Source organism: Anguilla rostrata, chromosome 7, assembly GCF_018555375.3.
Source record: "Anguilla rostrata isolate EN2019 chromosome 7, ASM1855537v3, whole genome shotgun sequence".
In the NCBI taxonomy this organism is placed as follows: Eukaryota; Metazoa; Chordata; class Actinopteri; order Anguilliformes; family Anguillidae; genus Anguilla; species Anguilla rostrata.
In genome coordinates this window covers 13,201,781-13,228,733 of record NC_057939.1, presented here as the reverse complement: position 1 = coordinate 13,228,733, position 26,953 = coordinate 13,201,781, and the positions used below count along the sequence as shown (strand labels likewise).

General features: G+C 53.4%; 2 protein-coding genes across 2 annotated transcripts in view; both read left to right on the top strand.

Moving 5' to 3' along the window:
• LOC135259046 (chromatin remodeling regulator CECR2) overlaps positions 1-20,031 on the top strand; it is a 38,422-nt gene extending 18,391 nt beyond the window's left edge. Inside the window, exons 2-19 of the mRNA XM_064342901.1 lie at positions 2,360-2,454; positions 4,285-4,468; positions 5,163-5,290; positions 5,466-5,549; positions 6,042-6,100; positions 6,411-6,571; positions 8,325-8,414; positions 8,528-8,684; positions 10,054-10,183; positions 12,424-12,461; positions 12,621-12,712; positions 13,316-13,442; positions 14,211-14,572; positions 15,038-15,181; positions 15,397-16,204; positions 16,431-17,856; positions 18,019-18,099; positions 18,228-20,031. Of these exons, the coding sequence (XP_064198971.1) occupies positions 2,360-2,454; positions 4,285-4,468; positions 5,163-5,290; positions 5,466-5,549; positions 6,042-6,100; positions 6,411-6,571; positions 8,325-8,414; positions 8,528-8,684; positions 10,054-10,183; positions 12,424-12,461; positions 12,621-12,712; positions 13,316-13,442; positions 14,211-14,572; positions 15,038-15,181; positions 15,397-16,204; positions 16,431-17,856; positions 18,019-18,076 (4,143 nt within the window). The 3' untranslated portion in view covers positions 18,077-18,099; positions 18,228-20,031. The remainder of the gene's footprint in view (positions 1-2,359; positions 2,455-4,284; positions 4,469-5,162; positions 5,291-5,465; positions 5,550-6,041; positions 6,101-6,410; positions 6,572-8,324; positions 8,415-8,527; positions 8,685-10,053; positions 10,184-12,423; positions 12,462-12,620; positions 12,713-13,315; positions 13,443-14,210; positions 14,573-15,037; positions 15,182-15,396; positions 16,205-16,430; positions 17,857-18,018; positions 18,100-18,227) is intronic.
• Positions 20,032-22,400: 2,369 nt separating this feature from the next.
• LOC135258571 (adenosine deaminase 2-A-like) overlaps positions 22,401-26,953 on the top strand; it is a 230,085-nt gene continuing 225,532 nt past the window's right edge. Inside the window, exons 1-6 of the mRNA XM_064342038.1 lie at positions 22,401-22,560; positions 24,018-24,338; positions 24,869-25,088; positions 25,350-25,560; positions 25,723-25,850; positions 26,405-26,495. Of these exons, the coding sequence (XP_064198108.1) occupies positions 24,026-24,338; positions 24,869-25,088; positions 25,350-25,560; positions 25,723-25,850; positions 26,405-26,495 (963 nt within the window). The 5' untranslated portion in view covers positions 22,401-22,560; positions 24,018-24,025. The remainder of the gene's footprint in view (positions 22,561-24,017; positions 24,339-24,868; positions 25,089-25,349; positions 25,561-25,722; positions 25,851-26,404; positions 26,496-26,953) is intronic.

The following is a 26,953-nucleotide window of genomic DNA, read 5'->3' as shown; positions in this document are numbered from 1 at the left end:
AACATACACGTGGATGCATGTAACACCCACTCGCATTGTCCAGAGGTGCACGCACACACACACCAGTGCACACCCAGGGCTGTGTTGAGGTTCGCACTTTGTGCAGAGCATTAATCCAGTCCGGCTGGTCCCTGGGGGAGCCCCACGCTGGGGCTTCGTGTGAGCGGATGTGTGTCTGCGAGGCTGCTTGCTGGGAGGAAGGTAGCGACCCTTCAGCTCCGTTTAGCCGCTCGTCATTTAACAGCCGCCGAGGCGACGGAAAGCTCTGGAAACCTGTCGTTTCAGCGGGCTGGGGGCGCTGGAGCAGGAGCTCTGGTGTGTGAGCCGCGTGTCTCTCAGACGCCAGTGATCTGTGCGACTCGGCGAAGGAGAGGGAGAGAGGTGCTTGTGTGTCTCCCTGAGCGCTAACGCTCTGGTCTCTTCCTGTTTTTCCACCCCCTCTCTGCGCCTCGTCCTGCTGACTTTTGGCTCCTGGTTTCCGCGTCTCCCCGCAGACGGGAGGTTTGTGCGCTAACCCTGCGTGACCCCCGGGCTCTGTGAGCCCTCTCTGGAGAGGGGCGGCCATTAGCACTGAGAGGGGCTGAGTGAGACACTCACCCAAAAGCCTGTGTGTGTGTGTGTGTGTATGTATGGATAGGTATGTGTGCGTGTGTGTATGGATAGGTGTGTGCGTGTGCGTGTGTGTGTGTGTGTGTGTGTGCACACATGTCCATTTGTGTGTGTGTGTGTGTGTGTGTGTATGGATAGGTACGCGTGTGTGTGCGTATATGTTTCGGTGTGTGTGTGCATGTCTGTACAGGTGTGCGTGTATACAGTTTGTATAGGTGTGTGTGTGTATGTATGTATAAGTGGGTGTGTATATGTGTAGCTGCATGTGCATGTCTGTATTGGTGTGTTTGTGTGTATGGATAGGTGTGTGTGCGTGTCTGTACAGGTGTTTGTGTGTGTATGTATCTATAGGTGTGTGTGTGTCTGTATTGGTGTGTTTGTGTGTATGGATAGGTGTGTGTGCGTGTCTGTACAGGTGTTTGTGTGTGTATGTATCTATAGGTGTGTGTGTGTCTGTATTGGTGTGTTTGTGTGTATGGATAGGTGTGTCTTTGTGTGTGTGTGCGCATGTGGGAAAGGGCATAGGTGCTGAATGAGGGGAATGTAAAGAGCTGCAGTTACAGCAGAAGGAGCTCTTGAGAGGGAGGGGCTGTGGTCTCTGGCAGAGCCTTGGAAGAGGTGACTGAGAGGTTGCAGTGCATGATGGGAAGGTGTTAAAGGAAATGGACACAAGCGTGATGGAGCACTTGGCATTTGCTTTTTTGTCTGCTCGCGGCCCTCCTGCCTTTCACTCCCTCTTTCCCTCCCACCCCCCCTTCTCTTTCTCTCTCTTTCGCTGGAGGGCTCGGTATCCTTGGGAGAGGGCGGTGCATGCTGGGAGATTGAGCGCGGCTGCCGCGGGGCTGGGCCAGGCCGGGGAGGAGGAGGTTTTTGGGGGCTCCTGCTGCCGCCTCTCCTCAGCTCCTTTGAGTGATGCAGAGTTTACTCTCCCTCTTACTAACGCTTCATAAAACCTGAATGCCGTGCGCACAAAGGCGGGCAGGAGAGGGGTCAAGGCTGAACTTGAACCTGCTTCCCCGCGCGCTCTGAAGGAGCTGAACCTCTGCACCCCACCGCCTTCTAACACACGCAGCACACGCACGCACTGTATGCTACCACCCACACCCACCACACACCTAAACACACATGCACACGCAGACTGTATGTACACACACACACACACACACACTAACACACATGCACACGCAGACTGTATGTACACGCACACACACACACAAACACGCGCAGAGGTCACGACTGCCCAGAGGGAGGCGAGACAAGCGCGGTTTGATTTCTCTGAATGTGCGTAATGGCTGGCTTTCTCTGAGCTGGATTGTGTGTTGTCGGGCTGCAGTGTGGGGCGATGTGGGCGTGGCTGCCGGTGTTTGTGATGCAGCTGCAGCTGAGTGCCGCGTGTTTGGTTAGCGCTGCGCAGGAGGGGTGCGCCGAGGCGCTGCTCTCCGACCCGCTGTGGTCTGAATGGATCGCTCGAACGCGGCGTGCGATGATGCTTTTTTGTGTTCAGCGAAGCGGGAGAATAGCCCATCTCCTCCCGCTGTCGCGCTAACGCCCGGGGGCTGCGGAGCGTTCTGGAAGCTCCGCTCCCTCCCCTGAGCCGCGGAGCAGAGCGCCGCACCTGCGCCCCTCCTCCTGCAGGGGGCGCCGTCCACACCCCGCGGCCCCGCCCTTTCAATGCGACGGCGCTCTCGCCTTTGAAACTCCCGCTGCGCCCGCCCTCCACCTCTGACCCCCTGACCCCTGTGCTCCACAGGAACTGGAGGAGGCCCTGCTGAAGAGGGACCAAGACTTCCTGTCCGACCTGATCGCCTCCCTGCTGCAGGGCTGCTACCAGCGGACTGACATCACGTGAGTGTCCCGCCCCCGTCGCCAGGCAACAACAACCCCCCCCCCCAAACCTAATGGCCCTATGCACGCAGGCCAGGGTGCTTGTGTCCCCTTCAGTGTAATGAACATGAACACTGTCGTGCACATATTCCAGAAGCTTCCTTCACTCCCCGGCCCAGTCCTCCCCTCCTGCCCCCTTCCCTGTTTTAGCCCCCCTCCCCTGAGTTTTTTTGTTTGTTTGTTTGTTACTCGGCAGGACGTTGGCCCTCACAGGTAAATTCTGTGAAACCGTAATTCCTAAGCAAGATCGGTCTGGTTCAGTCTCCAGTTGACACGAGCCAGGTTTGGATCCGATAGCTTTTGGGCGACCTGCCCCCCCCCAGCAGTGGGGTTTTGGGAGCTGTGCTCTGGCGGGGGGGGGGGGCGTCCGCTCTGCTGTCCACACCTCGGCGGGCGGCGCAGGACGGGCGCTTTATTGGATCAGACAGCCGCTGGCGTCCTGGGGAGGCCACGGAGCCCCCGCCTTTTCATCCGCACGCGTTACACGCCCTGCCAGAGAGAGAGAGAGAGAGGGGAGAGAGAGGGGAGAAACAGAGAGAGAGGAGAGAGACAGAGAGAGAGGGGAGAGAGAGAGAGAGAGAGACAGAGAGAGAGGGGAGAGACAGAGAGAGGGAGAGAGAGAGGGAGAGAGGAGAAAAAGAGGGGAGAGAGACTGGAGAGAAAGGGGAGAGACAGGGAGAGAGGGGGGAGAGAGAGAGAGAGAGAGAGACGGGAGGGAGAGAGGAGAGAGCAGAGAGGAGAAGGAGAGAGAAGAAGAGGAGAGAGGAGGGAGAGACAGAGAGAGAGAGAGGGGGGAGGGAGAGAGAGAGAGAGAGGGAGGGCAGCCTGCAGCTGTGTGAAAGTGCACTCTGCTCTTTCAAGATAAGCCATTCTTTCTCTCTTTCTCTCTGCCGCCCCCCCACCCCCACCCCACCCCGAGCTGCTGCACTTATTCTCACCCCTGCCCCGTCCCCTTGTCTCTGTGCATCTGAGCAGGAGCTCAAGGTCTTCACGGGTCCGAATGAATCAAACCCGACCTGACCCGGAACCAAGGCTTATTTACCCTCCCTGATAGTAACCCCCCCCCCAAAAAAACCCCACCATAATGGGAGCCGGGCCCCTGAAAAGGGCCACATGCCTCCCTTACCCGGGAGCCTCTACAGTACGAGCGCATAAATCACATTTTATTACGCGTCGCAACAAAAGGCCAAATGGAATTGAGACATAATGTGTGTGTTTTGTAAAACAAATACCTTGAAAGGCAGCCATTTGCAAGTGAATGCTCTGCCCCCCCTCCCCTCACCCCCAGACCCTCCATTGTTGAGTCCTGGTGGATTCTGGATCCGCATTAAAGACCAAATGAAGTTCCTCGTCAATGGTTTTTTTGTGTCCCAATTCAACATTCATCATTCGATGTGATGTAAATGGGCTTGTTTTATTGACCTTTTGGAATATTAAGAATATGCATTTCCCGTTTAAAAAAAAAAGCAGAAAGAAAAAGAAAAAGAAAAAAACCGTGTACCTAAAGAGAAGGGGGAGTCGCTGGGGATTGTGATGGTGTAATGTGATCCCTCATTGAGTGTCAGATGTGCCATTGTTATGGGCTCGTGCAAAGCCATCTTAATTGCGATGTTACTAATTGGCAGCAATTGACCTTTGAACCGTGTGAAAAAAATCTTGGGTGGGGAGGGGGGCGGAGGACAGGAAGTTGGTAGCTTTGTTTGATTGAAGGCGAGGTGCGGCCGCGCGCGTGTTTGTACTGTAAATGTAAACGAGGCTCTCGCCCCCCCCCCCCGTCCCCCCGCACCCCAGACCCCAGGCCTTCAGCAGCTACCTGGATGACATCATCAACTACCGCTGGGAGCTTGAGGAGGGGAAGCCCAACCCGCTGCGGGAGGGCCCCTTCGAGGAGCTGGCTCTCCGCACGCAGGTGGAGCTGCTGCACCGGCTGTGCGACTACCGCCTGGATGCCGCCGACGTCTTCGACCTGCTCAAGGTGTGCAGAGTGTTTCACCGAAGGATTATGGGAGATGGAGTCCAGAGCTCAACGAGCGCACCCCCAAATACGATGCTCTGGACTACGTCTCCCATTATGCTTTCTGCACGAATGCGGTGTGTTGTGTTTCAGTCGGTGCCTCTGCTTCTGAGTGACATCACTGCTGTGTCCACCTTTCTTTCCTGCCTGTTTAGCAGACACTGCAGAAACGCATGTCATTAGGAGAGAGCGGGCAGATTGCCAAGTGGATTATGGGTATTTTCTAAATGTGTTTTTACATTTTTTAACGCCATTAAATACAGACGAGTTGGCCTCATGATGTGATGTGCATGAATGTGTTAAGACCCTCTGAATGTGGCTCGTTATTTCCGCTGCTTTTAAAAGCGCTACGTCCAGATAATGGAGCATCTCCTGTTTGCTTTCCTCGGCTGCCTTGAATCGCTCTTAATTATGTCAGCAGGTGAAAAATCGCCGGAGGAACTCTTAGTTTTTGTTTGGGCAATTAACCGCATTACTGTCTGAAGTTTAATGACATATTCATCTCCTTAGTATGACTCCACTCTTAATTTTCTTTTAAAATCTGAAACGTCTTCAGGTGTATGTTTGCTACCAGTATGTGTTCTTGTAAGCAATTGGTTAAAATGCAGTGTGCTGTGATGTGAAGATTTGGTCGTGTCGATTCGTCCAATCCCAGGGCCTAGATGCGGACAGCTTGCGGGTGGAGCCGCTGGGGCAGGATGGGAACGGGGCCCTCTACTGGTACTTCTATGGCACGCGCATGTACAAGGAGGAACCCGTTCGGCCAAAGCCTGGCGAGCTCCGGTAAGGGGGGGATGCTGAGGAGGAGGTGGGGATGGGGGGGGGGGTGGTTTCAGGTCAGTGCCCAGCCTCTGCCAGGGTCTCCGACCAGCTTTGTCCAATCGGTGTGTGCGGGGGCGGGGCCACGACCAGCAGATTCTAAACGGCGCGGTTAACTGGCCTTCTCTCGCCTTTGCAGCGAAACTCCGGAGGTGAAAATGCCAGAGAAACGGAAACGGGGAAGGCCACCAAAGAAGAAGAAGCTGGAGGAACAACAGCTGAGGTATTTATTATATATGAAATTGTATGATATTATATGAGTATTTATATTACATGGGGTGGTTGCATGATATGCTTTCCCCTCCCAAAGTCTCCATTCTGCTGTGGAATTCCCCATATTTGGACAGTCTGTCGCACTACCCCCCTTCTGTCAGAAAATGGTTTCTCCTCTTTCTTCCTGATTGGCTGCATGGGCTTGCTGCAGGTCTCTGCTGTGGCTCTAGGTGATTGCTGCAGTGTGGGGTTTGACAGTAGGCAGCACTAGAACAGTAGGCGTGACGGGGTTCTGGTGCAGGAACACAGTGTGGGGGTCGCAGCTGTCCTACAGGACCGGCCCAGGGGGGGCAGCTGTGTGGAAGGGCTCATATGGGGGGGGGGGGCTATGCGACTCCCCCCACTCCTGTTCCCGTCCCAGCCCACGGGCTGCAGCTGGCGGCCATCATGGCTGCCCCTGGCCGTGTTCAGTACTAACCACGCCGTGCGGTCTGTTCCACAGCGAGCTGAACAGTGTGCTGAAGGAGGAGAACGGAACACCAGACCTGCACCTAGGAGCGGGTGAGTGGGTCTGGAGGCTCTCCTTATTAGTGGCGTGAAAGACGGGTCACTGTGAACATGGAGATAATGACGGGAGTCTGTTGATATATATATTATTAGTCCTGAGACACCATAAACATCCTTGAACACCATTAATATGACAGTAGTCAGGTTGTGGCGATGATGTTCAGGGTGGTTATGGTACTGTAGAGTAGGGGTGGTGCTCATGGTTATTATGGTTCTGTAGTATAGGGGTGGTGTTGAGGGCGGTGTTGAGGGTGGTTATAATGTTAATGAGGAGGGTAATGGTTCTGGTCTCCCCCTCCCCCAGAGAGGGAGCGTGGGGCCTGGTCCCTGGCCTGTGCCACCGAGGACCAGTGGCTCAGTCTGGCCGACAGCATCAAGGACAAGGCCTCGCCCCAGGACCGCCACCTGTACCGCATCATCAGCCACAACTTCCTGCCCGAGATCAGGAGCATGATCGAGCACAAGGTGGGTCCCTCTGCATAACCGCCACAATCGCGTCTGCTCCTGGAGCATGATCCAGCACAAGGTGGGTCTCTACAGGGGCGACATAGCTCAGGAGGTAAGACCGATTGTCTGGCAGTCGGAGGGTTGCCGGTTCAAACCCCACCCTGGGCGTGTCGAAGTGTCCTTGAGCAAGACACCTAACCCCTAACTGCTCTGGCGAATAAGAGGCATCAATTGTAAAGCGCTTTGGATAAAAGCGCTATATAAATGCAGTCCATTTACCATTTACATAACCGCCACAATCGCGTCTGCTCCTGGAGCATGATCCAGCACAAGGTGGGTTCCTCTACATAACCGCCACACTGAGGTCTGCTCCCTGTACATAACCGCCACATTCGTGTCTGCTCCTGGAGCATCATCGAGCATGAGGAGAGTGTGTACATAACCGCCACACTTGCGTCTGTGGTTGGTAGCCACAGCGCTCTGAGTCTGTGCTCTGCACGCTGTGAACTGGGGCTTGATAAATGCGAGCTGAAGGGCGTGTGGAGCAGCTGCAGGTGTGTGTGTGTGTGTGTGTGTGTGTATGTGTGTGTGACTCACACCCACAGCCCCCGGAGGTAGCTTAGCCCGCACTCAGCATGGTGTCATCCCTGAGTGTACAGCTGCTCTGGAGGAGAAACTGAAGTTTTGGAGACTTTGTTTTCAGTTGTAGGTAAACGGGCTAACACATGCCCTCGCAAGTGTTTGTAAGGTGGGGAGTATCCAAAAACGTTTTTAAAGAAAACATTACTCGATCCACCAAAACCAAAGCGAGTTGTTTAATCCCCATTCCTGCTAGTCTGGCCCAGACCCATCCGTGCGATGGTCTCAGCTGCCGCGAACCAGCTGCGGGCGAAGGCCGGTTTTGGGAGGTCACCGCAGAGGGGGGGGCGGGGCTTGCCCTCTTGACGGACGGCCGGCAGCGCTCCCGCTCCTGAGTGCTGACGCCGGAGACGGTCCGGCTTCCCGCTGATTAACGGCTGCCGGTAATGCGGTGTTAAAAGAAGAGTCAACCGCAGACTGGTGAGGGGGGGAGGGGGGGTGGAGGAAGAGCGGGAGGAGCACGAGGAGGAGGAGGAGGAGGAGGAGGAGGAGGGGGCTGTGCTTTGTTTGGCTGCTCCGGCCCGGTCGCGGTCCTCCCCACTCTCTACGCGCCTGTCAGAGCTCCTCCCCCCGCAGCGCTGAGCCTGGCTCACGCCGCTGACTGATCGCTTGTGACAGCGGCTGCAAAGGCCACATGGCTGCTCCCCACGGCCGCTCCACACGGTTGCTCCACACGGCTGCTCCCCATGGCTGCTCCCCACGGGCCCTCTGCTGTCTCCTTCCTCCCCGTCCAGCATCCTTTCATCTTGATACCGTACGGTACCCGCAAAAGAGCACAATCGCCCATTATGATTATACGTTACCTTTATCGAATTTCATTTGGGTGGAAGCGGGGTTACGTGAGACGGGAGGGGCGGGTTGAGGGGCCAGGGGGCAGAGGGGCAGAGGGTTTGCCCCTCCCTGGGGCGGCTGACCCCGGTGACTCTGCTGCAGTCTCATTTCCTGCCCTGTCTGCCCGCTCTTCTGGAGGAGTTCTAGGGTAAAGAAAACGTGTGTGTTTGAGCATGCGAGAGTGGACGCGCATGTGAATACACGCCTATCCTTTTCCCTGTGTTGTAGCGTGCGCGCGCGTGTGTGTGTGCGCGTGCGAGTATATGCGTGTGAGACTGAGCCGCGCTCCTCTGTGTTTCAGGAGAAGGAGCACAGGGAGAAGCTTCTGGATGCTGCCCCGGTTCGCAGCTCTAACCGCCTCACTGCCAAACGCATCACACAGGAGGCAGAGGTGAGGAAGACCACCGCTCCCTCTCTGCTGCATGCGGGACGAGGAAGGAACGTGGGCACTGACACCTGTGTGTGTGTGTGTGTGTGTGTGTGTGTGTGTGTGCCTGTCCTCAGGAGACGCTGCAGGCGCTTGCCGAGGTGGAGCAGCAGAAGCAGAGGGAAGAGGAGATGGACAGACAGAAGCTGCTGGCCGAGCAGCGCAGGGAGGAGGAGAGACTGCTGCAGGAGGAGCGGGAGCAGGAGGAGCTGGAGAGGGTCAAAGCTGTGGAGGGTGAGATGGGTGGGGCTTATGGTGGTCTGGGAGAGGTGGGCGGGGCTTCAGGAGGTCAGGGCCATGGAAGGAGAGGTGGGCGGGGCTTCAGGAGCTCAGGGCTATGGAAGGAGATGTGGGCGGAGCTTTGTGAGGTCAGGGCTGTGGTAGAAGAGGTGGGCGGAGCTTTGTGAGGTCAGGGCTGTGGTAGGAGAGGTGGGCGGGCTTCAGGAGGTCAGGGCTGTGGAAGGAAAGGTGGGCGGGGCTTCCCGGAGGTCAGGGCTGCGGAGGGTAAGCAGGCAGGGCACGAGGGTCAGAGCACATTAACAGCTCCATTTCAGCTGCTGTGATTGGACTGCACGCCGTCACAGGAAAAGGTTATCATAAACAGAGTCCTGTTCATTTGGCCCTGAGTTCATTCTCTACCCACAGCTCTGGCCTGGGGTCAGGGCCACGGAGGGTGGGGGGGGGGGGGTGGCCTCCGGGGGGAGTGGGAGGGCCTAGTCTGGACCACTTCAATCTCACTGGCATGCAGCTGCACGGCCCACTCACTGTGTGCTCACTTAAGAAATGAAGAAATGCGGAGTGGTGAGGAGCGGTGAGGAGTGGAGGGGGAGTGGAGAGGGAGTGGCAGGAGTGATTTATTGCAGTGCCGGTGAATAATGCTTCTCTCAGCCCTCCGCTGCTCCGCCGCTGATCTCCGGATGAGTCGTCCGCGCGGCCGCGAGCGAGAATCCCCCCCGCCCCGTTAATCACGGGCCCGCTCTCTCTCTCTCTCTCTCTTTTTCTCTCTGATGTCATCTGTCAGGGGTTAATTAACCAGTGATTGTGCGCGTCACTGCCGCGCTCTCATTAATGTATTATGCAGGTCTCCTGTGCATCGTCTCTCCCGAAGCCCCTCTTCTCAAACTGCTTTAATCCCTGCAGCGGGGGGTAGCCTTTGCAGGCTCCTAACGCCCCAGCGTAAAGAAACGTGCCTGCGTTCAGCCGCTCCCTGCTAATCAGCCGTGCCAGCGCACGGTGTTCAGGGGAGGGGCGGGGCAGCTTTCCCCCCCTTCCACTGTTTGGAAAGGCCTGTTGCTGTGTGAGGTTGGTGGACGTGAGGTGCAACAGGTGTGTTCTGGAAAGACATTGTAGAAGTGAAGAATAGAGGAATTATGGCTGATCAATTGGTCTTGAATTTATTTTATTTGCTTATACTTAATGAGATGGACATTGCACTCCCAGTGCATGGCATTTTGATCCAGTCCAGGTTTTACTGTCTGCAAGCTAGTGCTTAAACCTGCCTGTAATGAAACCAGGACTGGCTCAAACTACTGTGGATTAGGAGTTTGTTTCCATCCCTGTTTCTGTGTTATTGTGCTAACAGTGTCTGTGCCCCCCCCCCCAGAGCGAGCCAGGAGGCGGAAGCAGCGGGAGGAGAAGGCCTGGCTCCTGTCGCAGGGCAAGGAGCTGCCCCCCGAGCTGCTGCACCTGGAGCCCCACTCACCTGTCCGCCGCGCCCGCAGGACCAAGGAGTTGTAAGAGCTGAGAGCACGACACCCGCCACCCATAATACCATCTGCCACCCTACTGCCATGCATAATACCACCCACCACCCTACTGCCATGAGTAATACCACCCACCACCCTACTGCCATGAGTAATACCACCCACCACCCTACTGCCATGAGTAATACCACCCACCACCCTACTGCCATGAGTAATACCACCCACCACCCTACTGCCATGAGTAATACCACCCACCACCCTACTGCCATGAGTAATACCACCCACCACCTTACTGCCATGCATAATACCACCACACTGCCATGCATAATACCACCCTACTGCCCTCCATACTGACATCTTCCACCCTACTGCCATGCATAATACCACCCTACTGCCCTCCATACTGACATCTTCCACCCTACTGCCATGCATAATACCACCCACCACCCTAGTGCCCTCCATACTGACGTCTTCCACCCTACTGCCCTCCATACTGACATCTTCCACCCTACTGCCCTCCATACTGACATCTTCCACCCTACTGCCCTCCATACTGACATCTGCCACCCTACTGCCCTCCATACTGACATCTTCCACCCTACTGCCCTCCATACTGACATCTTCCACCCTACTGCCCTCCATACTAACATATGCCACCCTGCTGCCCTCCATACTGACATCTTCCACCCTACTGCCCTCCATACTGACGTCTTCCACCCTACTGCCCTCCATACTGACATCTTCCACCCTACTGCCCTCCATACTGACATCTTCCACCCTACTGCCCTCCATACTGACATCTGCCACCCTACTGCCCTCCATACTGACATCTTCCACCCTACTGCCCTCCATACTGACATCTTCCACCCTACTGCCCTCCATACTGACATATGCCACCCTGCTGCCCTCCATACTGACATCTGCCACCCTACTGCCCTCCATACTGACATCTTCCACCCTACTGCCCTCCATACTGACATATGCCACCCTGCTGCCCTCCATACTGACATCTTCCACCCTACTGCCCTCCATACTGACATCTTCCACCCTACTGCCCTCCATACTGACATCTTCCACCCTACTGCCCTCCATACTGACATCTTCCACCCTACTGCCATGAGTAATACCACCCGCCACCCCACTGCCATGCATAATGCCACCCTACTGCCCTCCATACTGACATCTTCCACCCTAATGCCATGAATAATACCACCCGCCACCCTACTGCCATCCATAATACCACCACACTGCCCTCCATAATGCCACCCCACTGCCATGCATTATACCACCCTACTGCCATCCATAACACCCCCCTGCCATGCATAATACCACCACACTGCCATCCATAATGCCACCCTACTGCCCTCCATACTGACATCTTCCACCCTATTGCCATGAATAATACCACCCGCCACCCTACTGCCATCCATAATACCACCACACTGCCCTCCATAATGCCACCCCACTGCCATGCATAATACCACCCTACTGCCATCCATAACACCCCCCTGCCATGCATAATACCACCACACTGCCATCCATAATGCCACCCTACTGCCCTCCATACTGACATCTTCTACCCTACTGCCATGAATAATACCACCCGCCACCCTACTGCCATCCATAATACCACCACACTGCCCTCCATAATGCCACCCCACTGCCATGCATAATACCACTCTACTGCCATCCATAATACCACCCTACTGCCATCCATGACACCTCACTGCCATGCATAATACCACCACACTGCCCTCCATAATGCCACCCCACTGCCATGCATAATACCACTCTACTGCCATCCATAATGCCACCCCACTGCCATGCATAATACCACCCTACTGCCCTCCATACTGACATCTTCCACCCTACTGCCCTCCATACTGACATCTTCCACCCCACTGCCATCCATACTGACATCTTCCACCCTACTGCCCTCCATACTGACATCTTCCACCCCACTGCCATCCATAATGCCACCCTACTGCCCCATAATGCCACCCCACTGCCATCCATAATACCACCCCACTGCCATCCATAGTCCCACACCACCACTATCCGTAATGTCACCTGTCACCCACTGCCACCTGCCATCCCGCTGCCATGCATAATAACACCTGCCACCACACTGCCATCCATAAATGCCAGCAGTGCAGCTCCTCTGTGCACAGACCCCCCTGTCGCACGGGGCTGTGAGCGCTGACAGAAGTGAGTCAACAGCGACTGCTTCGCGTTCTCATCAGTAAAGCGTTTTCCTTGTCTTTCTGCAGCTATGAAATAGACGACGACTACACGGCTCTGTACAAAGGTAGGATCAGAGAAAAGAGACTCAGTTTTACAGTTGTTGAGAGAGTGTGAACAGGTCTGTCAGAGGTCATTATGATGTCATTGTCCCAGCTTGGCTGGCAATTGGCTGGTGTGCAAGCCTTTTCTGACCCCGCCCCCTCTCTGTTCACCCGCTCCCCAGTGCTGGAGGCCCTGAAGGGGCACAAGGACGCCTGGCCGTTCATGGAGCCGGTGGACGAGTCCTACGCTCCCAACTACCACGAGATCATCCAGGTGAGCACGGGGGCCTGAGCATGCTCTGACCTCATCAAGGGCAGCCAGGAAAACGTCTGCGGCTAAAAGCAGTCTGCTAGCAGCTGCCATTGCTCAATTTCAACTTTGAGGCTTTTATTTTGTTTTTGTTTTTTCACCAATGACATCGCTTTACTTTAAATGGGCACAACTGTCGGAAGGAATGCTATTGTCACCATGGCTTACCCGGGGGTTGTTTTTAAAGGTTAGGAAGAAAAATGATATTAAGATTGACGATCACTTATGGGATGTAATCAATCAGCCCCCCATCAGCAGCCATTTTTGTCTGCTGAGCGCCACCTTTCACCCTTTTGACTAATGCTGGCAGACGTTCGTGCTAAACAAACGTTTGTTTAAGTTTGCTGACGTTGGTTGACGTTTGTCTTGTTGGGCGCACGCAGGCGCCTGAAGCCCAGTCGAGCACGGCGTCTGAACCGTGTTCAGGCCCGTGGTTTTTTAGAACCCGACACCTCGCCCGAGCTTGCTGGTCTGACGGTCGACGGCCGCTTTGGAGTAGCGACGCGAACGGTTTCGTTTCGCCGCGAAGTCCTCCTCAGCCCCGGGCGCGCTCTCTTTCCCCCCCAGACCCCGATGGACCTCTCCACCATAGAGAAGAAGCTGAACGAGGGGGAGTACATCGCCAAGGACGAGTTTGTGGCCGACGTGAAGCTCATGTTCGAGAACTGCCAGGAGTACAACGGGGAGGACAGCGGTAAGGCCTCGCCGAGCTTCTCCCTCCCTGCAGCGGGTCCCTGGATCCTGGCTGTGTCTCCAGCGGATTTGTGGACAAAGGGAAAAACAGAAAATATTCCATTAAATATTTAAATTCCGGTTCGCTGCTGCTGCTGCTGCTCAACACCAGCATGTGGAGGCGGTAAACCCTTCAGTCGCCAGCGAGCTTGGAAAGACAGCGGGGGACTTTAAGGGGATTGATTTTGATGTTGAAACACGCGTGCATGCATGAAGATAGCGTGCCCGTGTTCAGCACGGTGCAGAGCGATGCAGGCGGCTCAGCAGAGACCTTTAGAGGGACCGGTGCTTTGACTTTGATTAATGGAGAGTGATCGAGCGTTCAGTCCTCCAGCGAGCCGCTGCCTGCAGCGACGGGACATTCCAGCCTGTTTTTTCATAATGGAGCCATCCATCTGTCTCCGTGCCCTCCCGTGGGAGGAGCTCGGGGGGTCGAAGGTCGACTCTGGCCCTCTGACCTGAGCGGTGGACTGGCTGTGGCTGAGTAACAGATGTGTGTGCGTGCGCTGCTGTTTGTGAAGTAGCGTGTGAGTGTGGGGTGGTGAGTGAGCTCTGTGTGTGTGTGTGAGAAGTGTGTGTGTGTGTGTGTGTGTGAGTGAGGCGTATGTGTGAGGCGTGTGTGTGTGTGTGAGTGAGGTGTGTGTGTGTGTGCGTGTTCCTGTTAGGTTTGTGTATGTGTGTGACGAGCGTACAGTACCCGTCTCTGATCTCCTCTGTCTGCTCGGTTCAGAGTACACCATGATGGCGGAGTCTCTGGAGCGCTGCTTCAGCAAGGCCCTGCTCAAGCACTTCCCGTCGGAGGAGGGCGACACGGACGAGGAGTTCCACATCAGCGGGGAGGACCGCGAGCGCGAGCGCGAGCGCAGGGACCGCAAGCGCAGCCGCGGCCCCCGCCAGACGGGGCCCGACAGCCTGATCCGGGCCACCGAGCTGGCCGCGCGTCGCCACGGCGCCCCCAGCGGCAAGGGCAGCGCCCACGCCGAGGAGGACGGGCGCAAACCCCCCGCCCCGACTCCGCCCCCCTTCCACCGCGCCAACGGGCCCCAGCCTGGCCCCGACGCCCGGCCTGGGCTCTACCACCCAGCACAGCCAGTGAGTCCTGGATGGGCAGTGCCAGTCCTCCAGGGGAGAGCTGCTCTTATCCTGCCGTCCATCCACTCACATGTACAGCACAGCTTCACTTCAGTTTTGAGTTGAATTTAAATTTTAATAATATTTTGTAATGTGGATAACACATCCAAAACAAATAACAAATTAGGTTATACCCAGTAGCTTAGCACCCCTTGAGTACTTAAACTCCCATTGGGAAGAAATGAAATGGTACTTCTACTGTACATAGCAGAAGCAGATATGTACTATAATAATATTATTATAATGTAATATACAGTACTGACATGTAATGTGTTGTTTGTGTCTGTGTTTGTGTGGACCCCTGAAAGGGTAGTGCTGGGTTATGATGCGGCTGGTGGGGACTGAATCCTAAGGGAGAACAGCGTCTGCAGAGACCCCCGCAGTAGTTTAACGCGTGCTGTGTGTCTCTGTGTCGTCCCCGTGCAGCAGCTGCAGGTGGCCCCGGGGCCCGGCGTGTTTGGGCAGCGCCTGCCCGGGGGGCCGGGACTCCCCTTCCACGGGCAGAGATTGCCCGCCCCCAGGCCCGGAGAGCACAGCGCTCAGCGCATGCCCCTCCCCTTCAGCATGCAGGTACGCTGCGGGTCTGCAGGGCAGCGCGCTGACCTTGCTTTGTGTCTGCATGGCGTGCAAGTGTGTCTAAAAATGTCTGCTTTTGTTTGTGTGTGTCTGTCTGTGTGTGTCTATACCTGTATGCATCTGTTTATATATGTCCGTGTGTCTGTTTTTACGTGTGTGTGTGTGTGTGTGTGTGTGTTCCTGCCTGACTGCTTCTCTTGTTGCTCCAGCCTCCTGCTGGTGAGGGTCATCACCTTGGGCTCCGTTTTCCGGGCGGCCCCGACGCCCGCCTGCAGCCCCAGCAGCAGCAGCCCTACATGGGCCCCACCCACGGCCCCTCGCTGGGGCCCCGCCCCGTGGCCCTGCAGTCCGGGGGCCTCTGCACCCCTCCCCCCGAGGGGAACATGTACCCCTCCCGCCAGCACCCGGAGGGCCCGGTCCCCCACCCCGGCAGGAGCAGGTACCCCGGGCCGGGCATCCTGCCGCAGCACAACTCCTACGCCCGCTTCCGCCCGCCCGGCGTGGGCATGCCCGGCGTGTGGCCTGGGATGGGCGGCCCGGGGCAGGAGCGGGCAGCCGGCCCCCCCGTGCAGGACCAGGGCATGGGCACCCACCTGAGCCAGCACCCCTTTAACGCGGGCATGGGGCGCGGGCCCCCCCCTCCCTGGGCGGAGGAGCCCGCAGGGTACCGGGCCCCGGGCGAGCAGTACAGGACGGCCCCCGCCGTCTGCTCTCCTGGCCCCGGGCCCCAGCGGCCCCCCATGGCCCTGCAGGACTCCCGGCCGCGCCTGTCCTCCATGCTGGACAGCCCCGAAATGATCGCCCTGCAGCAGCTGTCGGCCTCGTCCGGGCCCCCCTCGGGCCCCCCCCGCCCGCCCCTCCCTCAGCACATGGGCAAATTTCAGCAGCCCCCCCAGGTCTTGCCGGCTCCCGCCCACGCCTCACAGCTGCCCCCGCCCCAAATCCAGCTTCTGCGCCCCGCCAGAGACAACGCCGCAGACCTCCGGCCCCCCCTCCAGCAGGACGTCCTGCCCAAAGGTGAGAGAGGGCCTCTGGGGCGTTCGGCCGTTTTTATACCTGCTAAATGACCTGCTAAGACAAAGTCTTTGTGTTTGTGTGCTGTGTTCTTACTGCAGTTAAGTGAGAGCCACTCTTCTTTAAAAGCTTTTAATTACACTCTGTGTGAGACAGGATACATATTTATTGCTCGTGTTTTATTCTATTATTTTTCTAATGCATTGACTTGTACTCATGGCCTCTGCAGGACTGGCATCGTCGGAGCCCAAAGTGGGCGTTCAGCCCGCCCGCGTCACGCCCGTCCCGTCGGAGCAGGAGCGCCGTTCCGTCCCCAGCCCCACGGAGCACCCGAGCCGGCCGAGCGGGGGGGTGCAGAGTCCCTCGGCGCCGGACTGGGGGCGGCTGCAGGAGAAGCAGAAGGAGGAGCAGGCGCTGGGCCCGGGACACCCCCAGGGCACGGAGACCTGCAGCAGGGAGGGGGAGAGGCCCCCACAGCCCCCGCTGCAGCAGTTCTCCCAGAACGCACCTCACCGTGTGCTCGCCCAGCCCGGCATGCAGCCGCCACCGCCGCCGCTGTCCTCCCAGGCCCCCGGCTACCCCGCACCCCTGCCCCCCGCCCACCCGGGCCCCAGGGACCGCGGGGACAAGAGGCCGAGCGAGCCCGGTCACATGATGAAGCCCGCGGCCACGCCCACCCCCGCCAACGGCCACTACAAGCAGCAGGCCTTCAGCCCGGAGCCGCAGGGCCGGCAGGGGCCCCGCGGGTCAACCGGGCCCCCCCACACACAGGGACAGGAGAACGGGGCCATGGGCCACTTCGGCATGGGCGGCCCGACGCACCCGCACTACGGCGTACCCGTCGGCCGGCCGCTCCCCCCCCCAAACCACCAGCCCTACCCCTCCCAGCCTCCGCCACAGACCGTGAACCCCCACCCCCACCAACACCCTGCACGCTATCCCCCTTACCACCAGCAGGGTGCAGCATATCCATATCACATGTCCTCTCAGAATCCCCAAGGCCACTCCAACATGTTCCCCCAGTACCAGCAGCCGCACTACTACCCCCAGCCCCAGGGGGGCGGGCGGGGAAGCTTCCCCCCCGCGGACGAGTGGCCCAGGCCCCCCTACCAGCCCCGCCTCCCCTCCAACGCGTACATGGCGGCGGGCGGGGCCGGGATGAACGGGCGTCTGAAGGACAGCAGCATGTCCCCCCAGGGCTCAGAGGGCTCGGGCGGCAGCCTGCTGTCCCCCAGCCCCCTGCCCCCCGAGTCCCGCGAGGCGGGCAGCCCGGTGAAGCCGGCCCCGGTGGACCCGGACGGCGAGCGGCCCGAGAGCCCCAAGGAGATCCTGGACCTGGACAGCCACAACGCCGCGGCTCGCCGCCGCGTGGCCCCGCCCCCGCACGCCGCCGGCTTCCCCTACGACCCGCGCACCGCGCACCCCCACATGATGCCCCGCCCTCCTTACTCCGCCCACCCGTACCCCGGCGGCCACTACGCCCCCCAGCGGCCCCACCCCCACCTGATGGAGGCCCTCCAGAGGCCCCCGCACCTGCCGTTCCCCCCAGGCCAGCCCCGCATGGCGCTGTACGGGCACCCTCAGGCCAGCGGGCACTTCCAGGGCATGCAGGTCCAGCAGCGCGGCCTGGCCCCAGAACACTACCTCCACCCTGGGTGAGAAAGGCAGCCCCTGCCTGTTAAGCACACACAGCACCGTTCACATGGTCTGGAAATGCACTGTAAATGTAAATGAGTTTCTGGTTGTTTAAGGATACAGGTAAGGGTTGCTGCTGTGGCTGTACGCTGAAAGCTGGGCTTTGTTGTTTGTCTCTACAGGCAGCAGGCTATGTGCACGGGGTCTCCCAGGGGCTCCAGCAGTAAGCAGGGAGTGTGAAGTGCATGCTGGGAGTTTTGTAGGTGAGCACCTGTGAGGTGGGTGGGGGGGGGAGGGGAAGCAGCACTTTCATCATCTCGGCCCTGACAACAGGCCCTGCCTGCAACAGACCAGCTGCTCACGCGGTTTTCGTTTGTTTTTGCACCCGCAGGTGAAGAAAGGGGAACTGAAGAAGAGCACAGAGGAGGACAGAGCGAACCCGGGAGCAGAACAAACACTCCCTCTCTCTCCCTCTTCCTCTGTCTTCCTCCCTCTCTCTCTCTCTCTCTCTCTCTCTCTCTCTCACCGGGCTGCCATCTTCGCAGGCAGCTTTCAACGGCCCTTCCTGGGCGAGCTTGTAAATGTGTACTGAACAGTGCTGTGAAACCTTGCTCTCCGCTGTCTCAGACGTTGTCACTGTCTGTCGTAGTTGTGCTGGAGGGACCGGTGTGAGGGCAGCTTTACCTCTCGAGAGCATTCCCTCCGTGGAGGAACTCTGAGAAACATTTCCAGCGGGTTTGTGCGGCTGCTTCAGAGGCAGACTTATTCACTGTTGTTACCTGTATATGGAGGATTGTCTTTTTGTTTTCCTTTTTGGTTGCCCTTTGGGAATGTGGGACCGCTTCCCTCGACGTCCTCTCCCTCCCCCTGCGCGGCTGCGTCGGAGCGCCGCCGGGCCTCCTGGGAGAACAGGCTGCGAAGCCGACGGGCTCGGGCGGCCCAGCGAGTTGCCGCCGCCATCGCCGCCGACGCCGCTATCTCTGTGGAGCTCCGTCTCCCTCCCATCGCTCCGCTCGGAGGCGCGCGCGGCTCCTCTCCGCGCCTGGCGAAGGGGGAGGAGCGTCGGAGGATCAGCGTTCCTCTTCACAAACGTTAAAACTCAGGTGTAGGGAAAAAAAAGGGTACTTTTAAAATGGTAGAAATGTCCTGGCCACTTCCTGTTGCCTTTGGTTCTCTTGTTGAATGTATGTGTAAATAGTTTAGGTTTTGTAGACTTGTGAAAAGGGCAAAAGATTAATTGCTGTCTGCAAGAAAACATTTGTCAGGAAGATGTGATTTTGGTTTTTGGTTTTTTATTTCTTTTCAGTTGCTCTGTCCGTTTTCAGTTCTCACTAAAGCATTTTCAGTTTGGTTCAGGTACATTCTATATGCGTTCCTCAGTGCTGCCTTTACTATGAGAATGTCTTCCATTATATAGACTTACTGAGAGCCCAGCTCTTCCATGGCTCTGCACTGGAAAGCTGGTCTCCAAATATGTGGCCTTTAAGTCTGTGCTTTTAGTTCCTTGAGTATGTAAAGTACACGTTAGTTCACTTCTGTTTCTGGGCTTTTCTGTGCCCGTGTGTCTTGTACGTTTCCAGCTGCTTAAAATATGCACACACACAGTTCACATTAATCAGTTTCTTCTCACATCAGAATCGGCTTGTGTAGCAACAGTGTTTAGCTTGTCACTTCATTTCCTGTGGTCTGAAGTCTAAGAATGAACTTGATGAACTAGCAAGTAGCCAGTTAGAGGCAAAAAAAAAACAAAACAAAAAAAAAAAAACTTGTGGATGCGGAGTTCCATTTTCTTTATTTTGCCGTTTTTTAAATGGATGCATCCTGGTGGTAGTCCATTTGTAGATATTTGTACAATAGGATTATTGCATATTCTGTGGTTAACAGTAGTAGGTTGGTTAAAATGACTTTTTTTATTCAGTAGATTTTGAACTTGTTTGAGAACTGAAATATTTCTGCATGTCAAAGCTTCCCTTCTTTCACACAGTGAATGAAATCCTCAGGGTGCAGCATTTTAATACGGGTATTTTTATGAATTACTTATCTGAAGGAGAAGCGTCATGCGAGAAATACAGTCGCAACTGTGATGGATGAACTCGCCTCAGCTCACGACAACAATCTGCTCTCTTAAGCAATGGCTGACCAGGTCCTGCTGGGTTGTGTGTCTGTCTGCGCGTATGTACGTGTATGCGTGCCTGCGCGTGGCGTGTATGGTGCCTCGCGTGCGATGATGCGTGCTGGCGTGCGGACGTGTATGCGTGCCTGCGCGTGCGGACGTGTATGCGTGCCTGCGCGTGCAGACGTGTATGCGTGCCTGCGCATGCGGACGTGTATGTGCAAGTCTGCATGTGCGTACGCGAGTCTGTGCGTTTACGCGTGTGCCTGAATATGTGCGTGTGCGTGAGTGAAGGAGTCTGTGTGCATGTGCATGTGTGAGTGAGTCTGAGTGCGTGCACCTGTGTGAGGGAGTCTATGTACGTGTATGGGTCATCTGCGGTCTACTGGGGAAATACTGGGAGTCAGCGCCTTGCTGGTGAGCTGAGTTGGCCTGTTTTGAGTTCTGTCAAACACAAACTGTATGATGTTGCAATACAGCATGTTTTAACTGTGGTAGTGTGAATTTGTACAAGTGCTGAACTTCTATGTTTTTTTTTATTTTTATATTTCTGTAAATGTATGATATTGTTTTACAAAACATTTGGATTGAAACACTGCGTATGTTGCTAGCCCTATCATTGAGGGGTTTTTTGTTTATTGTTTAAAGGAGCTTCTCCACAGCAGTCCTGATCTCTCACTAATCTGGCTCTCTTCATCAGGAGCTCATGGGCCTGTGGATACTAGTAGTTCAAAAATGTCTGTCTGAAAGCTCTTACACGTGTCACTAATTCTTCCCCATTAGCTGTGTGCATTGTATCCCCCTCCCCCAGGTCCCATTTTAATGCCTTGGTATGGACAGGGGTCTGGTGACAGCCACAAGTGAATCTACCTCAGAGAGCCAGCCACTGGCAGACACTGGACCCCCCCCCTCCCCCCACAACACCCAGCCCTTATCCTCCTGTGCCCTAGGCTACATGCAAGATGTCTCTCTAGTTAGATTTTTGACAGAACAGGCCTTAAGTCATCTTTATATTGGTATCCCTGTACAGATGGCATTAGCATGTCTGTGCCAAAACGTGCAGACGCAAAAAAAAAAAACAGGTCCTTGGTGTGGCACACGAGTGCAGTTATCAGAACCTGACGTGTGCAGTCTGCATTTTTGTTAACTGCATGGATTGAGCTGTGTGGTTAGACCAGCCACAGTAAAGCTATTGCAGTCACCTGGAAAGCTTGGTGAACTTTGGCTGTGTGCTGGTCTGAAGGGCTTTGTACATAGTGCTCCTGCCATGCCCTCCTCTCATACAGCACAGTGGCCGTAAGCCAGCTGCAGGGCCTTCAAGCGGTCGCATGGTTCTGTGTTGGAAGGCGCAATGCTAGAACAGTGTGGTGTGCTGAAAGCTTTGGGTAGGTGTTTTGTGGGGTTTTTTAGTTTGTTGGTCTGTTTTGTAGAGGAGCGGATCAGGAAGTGAAGTAGGGGTGAATTACCCCTGAGCGAAGAGGAGTAGGTTTTAAGGCTACTGATGTCCCACAAGGCAGTGCATTTTATTTTATTTTATTTTTGTATGCTGATTCTTGTGAGCAATAGATATAAGCAGTCCTCTCTCCTGCTGTCCATGTACGAGGGGCAGTTTACGTTTACTGGTCTCAGAAGTTTTTTTGTACAGTCTCTTGCTGCTGGTGTGTCCAAGTGTCCAAGAGTCTGGAGTCATTTTTACTCTTCATTTTTTTTTTTCTTCTGCTGTCATCTGGTTTGTCTGCACTAGCGAAACGACTAGATTGGATTTAATGTGAATCATATTTATTTGTTCTTTAAATTTTGTATATTTTGACTTGTTTTAATATAAATGTGACGTCTGGTTGATTTTGTTTTTAACAGTTGACATTTACCTCAGTAGTATGGTGGCATCAAAAATAAACATGTACTTTTCATTTTTAATGTGAAGTTTACAAGTTGATATCTGACTGGCAGATTATTTTGGAAATGCTGAAGTATTTTCTATACTGTACATTTCTTAGAATAAATAACTTTTCCAAAATCTAAATGTATTACTAAATGGTGGTTTATTAAATTTTCAGGCAAAACTGGACGACAATATACTTACACTACTTTTGTGGATGATTGAGAATCACTATTTTTCTTAAATGGATTGGCCTTAATGGAAGGCCAGAAAAACTCACATATATAGTTAGTTGTACAAGTTCCTCCATACGAATGAAATATTTCTTTTGGTTTGGGATATTACAAATATAGCATCTCAAATCAAGTAAAATTATGCTGTACGGAATGTTGAAGCTGACACAAGAAGAATATAGCATTGCTGGTTAGTACCGAGACAACATGGAATTTACATAATTTGCATTGAAAATAGAAAACATAATGAAATGCAGGACACTATTGAAATGAACGAACCCATTGTTCAATTACGCCGTGCTATCTCTGATTATAGCGAAGACTACAGGCAATTTTCTGGAAGTGAAGCCGAGGATGTGACGTTTACGTGTATTTAGCCTGCGAGCGAGTAGGGATAAAAGCAGTGGGTAAAACCTGAACGTGAACAGATGTAGGCTACTTCTCTTTAAGCAGCACTGCTGACCTAAATACTACATCGGAGATCCCCGCATAAACGCAGGTAAAACCCGCTACCTTTGACTAGAAGTGACTTCTTTTCACCCCTCTCTCAACTGTAATGGGCAGTTCGTGTAGCCTATGTTTTCGTGTCATTTGCAGACCACCATGATTTCTGAAGTTAAAGGCTAGATTAGGGGGTGTAATATAGATAGAAATGCAACTGTACATTTCACTGGTGGTATCAAATCGATCTAGAGGTTCTTCATTTTCAATTTAATTTGCCGTTTATGGAGATACGGCGATGAAGGTAGGCTAAATAAACAATAACGGCAAGTGTAATAACCAGGATGTGAACCCGTCTAATCTTTCATTTGCCATTTACATGTTGGTCGCCTACGTTCTCGGGGTAAAATGCATAAGATAAATAGCCAACTAACTTATTTTGTTAATGTTTTGGCTGACCAAACCCATTCAGTACCTCTGTGTTTGCGCCGCACGGTAGACAAAGCGGGTTGTTTACAGTTTGCAGCTGATCCACTGTGTCACATTCTCCAGCAGAGGCGCTCGACCCTCGTAAGGCTTGGAGATTTTGTCCGGAGTGTGTGGATTTGTTTGATTTCTATGTTAGGTGTTGGGCACTGACGTCTTCTTAAAAAATGGTATGATAAATGTAAAATGCTTTCTTGTTGTAGGATCAAAATATGTATTCTGGAATATTTATGAAAAGAGGATTTTGCCTCAAAGGATTGGATTTCTCTTGTATTTTGAGTGCAAGATCAAGCTGAAAAATTACAATGCCATTTTCTTTAAGCCTTTTCTTACTCCTCTTAATCAAGGGTGTCAGCAATTCCAGAGGGCACTAGATGTTCTTCTTTGGTACAAAATGAAACTTCAGTTTCTGTCTAGCAGAATTTAATTTTGCAGAACTACTGCATCCAAGATGAGGATGTTCGGCCAGCTGGCTCTTCCACAAGTTATGCACTGTAAATAGAGATTGTATTGGGAAGACAATATGTGAAATGTAAGTCTGAGTGATATCATCACACCAAACCAGTTGTAATTAAAAGGGTTTCACTTATATGATTAACTGTTGTAAGCCACAGTAACTTAATGAGAAACAAACATATTTACAATATGTCCAATAGTATCTGTACTCCTTTTGGTCTGGGGCCATCTTTCATGGTTTGGGCATGGCCCATTAGTCCATTTGTAGGCAAATCTGAATGCAGTGATATTCTAGACAATTCTTTGCTTCCAACTTTGTGGCAACAGTTTTGGGAAGGCCCTTTCCCATTTTGGCATGACAAGGACCCTGGGCACACAGCGAGGTCCACATAGAAATGGTTTTGTCAAGATCGGTGTGGAAGAACTTAACTGGCCTGCAAAAACTGCGAGCCAGGCCTAATCACCCAATCAGTGCCTGACCTCACTAATTCTCTTCTGGTAATGTCTGTGGAAAGTTAAGCCTTGTTCCTTTCCATTTGTTTCGTTAACCCCTGTCCACTGTGTTCTTCCCAGCCTACAGCATGGCACTGCTGTCCTCCCTGCATGGTTCCCAGGTAACTCTGCTGTCAGTGTTGCTGCTATGCTGGGCAGGTGTGTGTGGCGGGATCCCAGACCCTCGCCAGAGAGAATTACTGATACAGCAGGAGGCCTCCCGACAAACAGGGGGCACTGTTGTGCTGACAGAGGCTGAGCGGAGGCTGAGTGCTCAGCTACACAAGTTGAAACAGCAGGAAGTGGAGGGGCCACAATTCCCTCCAGCATTGCACTTCTTCAAAGCCCTACCCCTCATCCAGCGGAGCCCAGTCTTTAGGCTGCTACAGAAGATGCCCAAAGGTAATGTAGTCTTCACAGACACAAATGAGACTGCTGTATATTCATCATTATTATGATTATCATCATCACCATCTGACATTACTCAGTGAGCACCTTGAATTTGGAGAACATTAATTTTATTTACGCATTTAACCTTTATTTTTACCATGTAGGACAACTGAGAACCTGGTTCTCTCTTGCATTGAAAATATGGGTAATTAAAGTAGGTAGGGAATTTAAATGATTATGGAGGGGATGATTAGGTGGCCAGGTGTAAGAGAGTCAGTTTTAGGGGTTGGGGGATTTTTGAAGTAACATGACTTTTTTAAGGACAGCCATTGGGTCTTTTAATGACCACAGTGAGTCAGAACCTCAGTTTAACATCTCATCCGAAGGACCGCACCTCCTGCAGTGTCCCCATCACTGAGCTGGGGCAGCAGGTTTTTGATTTAGTCAAGATGGAAGTGACTCACGTCTACAGTTTTCCATGCAAAGGCCGCTGGGTGGTATACTTGCTGGCTGCTGTTCATTGGGTCATTTTTGTGTTTAAGGGGCTGCTCTGCACATCCACGATTTTGCTGTGGTGGGGGTGGAATGGCTGGTGAAGAACGTGACCTACAGGCCGCACTGTTATATCTGCTTCACCGCAAGCCAATCGGTGCGCTTCCGCTTCTCTGCCAAGCAGCCCCGCCCCCTTCCGCAGTGTTCTGCTTGGGTGCTGCTGGAGACACTGAGGGGAAAGGTGGACAACACCACCGACCTGGACAACAGGTGGGGGCTCACCTTGGGATGGGGGTTATTTATAAAATACATGCGGATTTATGCCTTGAGTTTTCTTTTTTCTTCTTTATTCATAACTTTTTTGGCATTTATGCACTCAGTTTAAGTCTGAGCGCTGACACTAATTATCTCACTTAAAGGCCCTCTAGAAAAGCAGTTATGGCTTCATGATAATCAGCCAGTCACTGATGATGTCCGTTTTTTCTACATTCCCCCTCTCTTCTTTTTCCCCTCTCATCTGTGATTGAGCAGCCTGATGCAGAACCTCACGCTGTTCACAGATGACCCTGTGAATGCCTACCCGAGCCAAGACATTGTGTGGAGGAGGTTTGAGGAGACGTTTATGGCAGCCTTAGGGCTGGTCACCCATGCACCCGTGTTCAAGGACTATTTCTACGAGGGTCTGCAGCAGTTCTACATGGATAATGTCATGTATTTGGAGCTGAGGGCTTTGCTGCCAATGGTCTGTACAATTGCCCATGAAACCACAGTTCATATACAAATTCTGTGTATGGAATACCTAACATTGACCTTAGCCTCCTGTGTATTGGTGCCCATCGCGTTGTTTTGCTGTTGTCTGTTAGAATGAAGGCACGAGTCGCATTGTGGTGTTTGTGTTGTGCAGACGTACGAGCTCGATGGAAATTGGCATGACAGGGCCTGGAGCCTGAAGGCCTATCAGGATGTAGCCAGGCAGTTTGTGACTGAACATCCTGACTTCCTGGGAGCTCGAGTCATATTCACTGCTCACAGGTGAATATGGTGGGAGGGAGTCAGGAACACCAGGTTCATGGTGCAAGAATAAGACTGAGACCATGACTGTGTGGCTAAGACCAAGGTGGAGGCTTCAGCTGTTTGTATTTATATTGCGAATGGAACTGAGGTAGCAGTGAACCTTGTGCGTGCTTACGGTTTAGATTAAACTAAAGTAATTAGGATGTAGAGAAAACCACTGAATGCTAAAATATTTTCCAAGAGCAAGACCTTACGCCAAAACTGCACAGAAAGTGTTCCAATGCTGATCTCAAAATCACTGGTGCATCCTCAAGGCTCCGCAAAAGATGCTCTCACAGTACTCTGGGGAAAGTAAATGGAGGTGGATACCCAACAATTTCTCTCAGTACCCCAGACTTATTGTGTAATATTTCACATAGAGTTATCCTTACTGATAGTTTCTGTTGAACCTTTATTGTTTTTTCTGTTCTGTATGGTAACTGACAAGATGTTTCTCGATGAGTAATGCACTTGTCTGAATGAATTGCCTTCACGTTGTCAGTGTGACCATGTTTGCTGTATGTGTGTCTCAGGGGTTTGAACTTGACTGAGGCAAAAGCTATAGTGGAAGAGGCCATGCAACTACAGAAAAAGTTTCCGGAGGTCATGGCAGGATTTGATCTGGTGAGCAGCTCCTAAGAGACAGTAATGTTATTTGGGCTCACCAGAGACGCTGTACAAATGGTATTGGTTTACAGTTCCTTCAGAAAGTTTTTGTAGGAAAGATTTTTCAGAAAAATTTGGGGAGAAAAACCACTGAATGCTAAAATTTTCCAGAGCAAAACCTTACGCCAAAAATGCACAGAAAGTTTTCCAATTGTCCAAAACACTGTGATCCTCAAGGGGTCGCAAAAATGCTTCACGTCTTGGGGAAAATAAAAAGGGGGTGGATACCCCAAAAATTTTTTCCATACCCCCGATTATTGTTTAATATTTTAATAGAGTTTTCCCCATGATAGTTTTTGTGAACCCTTTTTTGTTTTTTTTTTGTTGGAAATGACAAGATGTTTTCGTGGTAATGCACTTGTTGAATGAATTGCCTTAGTGTCAGTGGACCCTGTTTCGTTGGTTCGGGGGGTTTT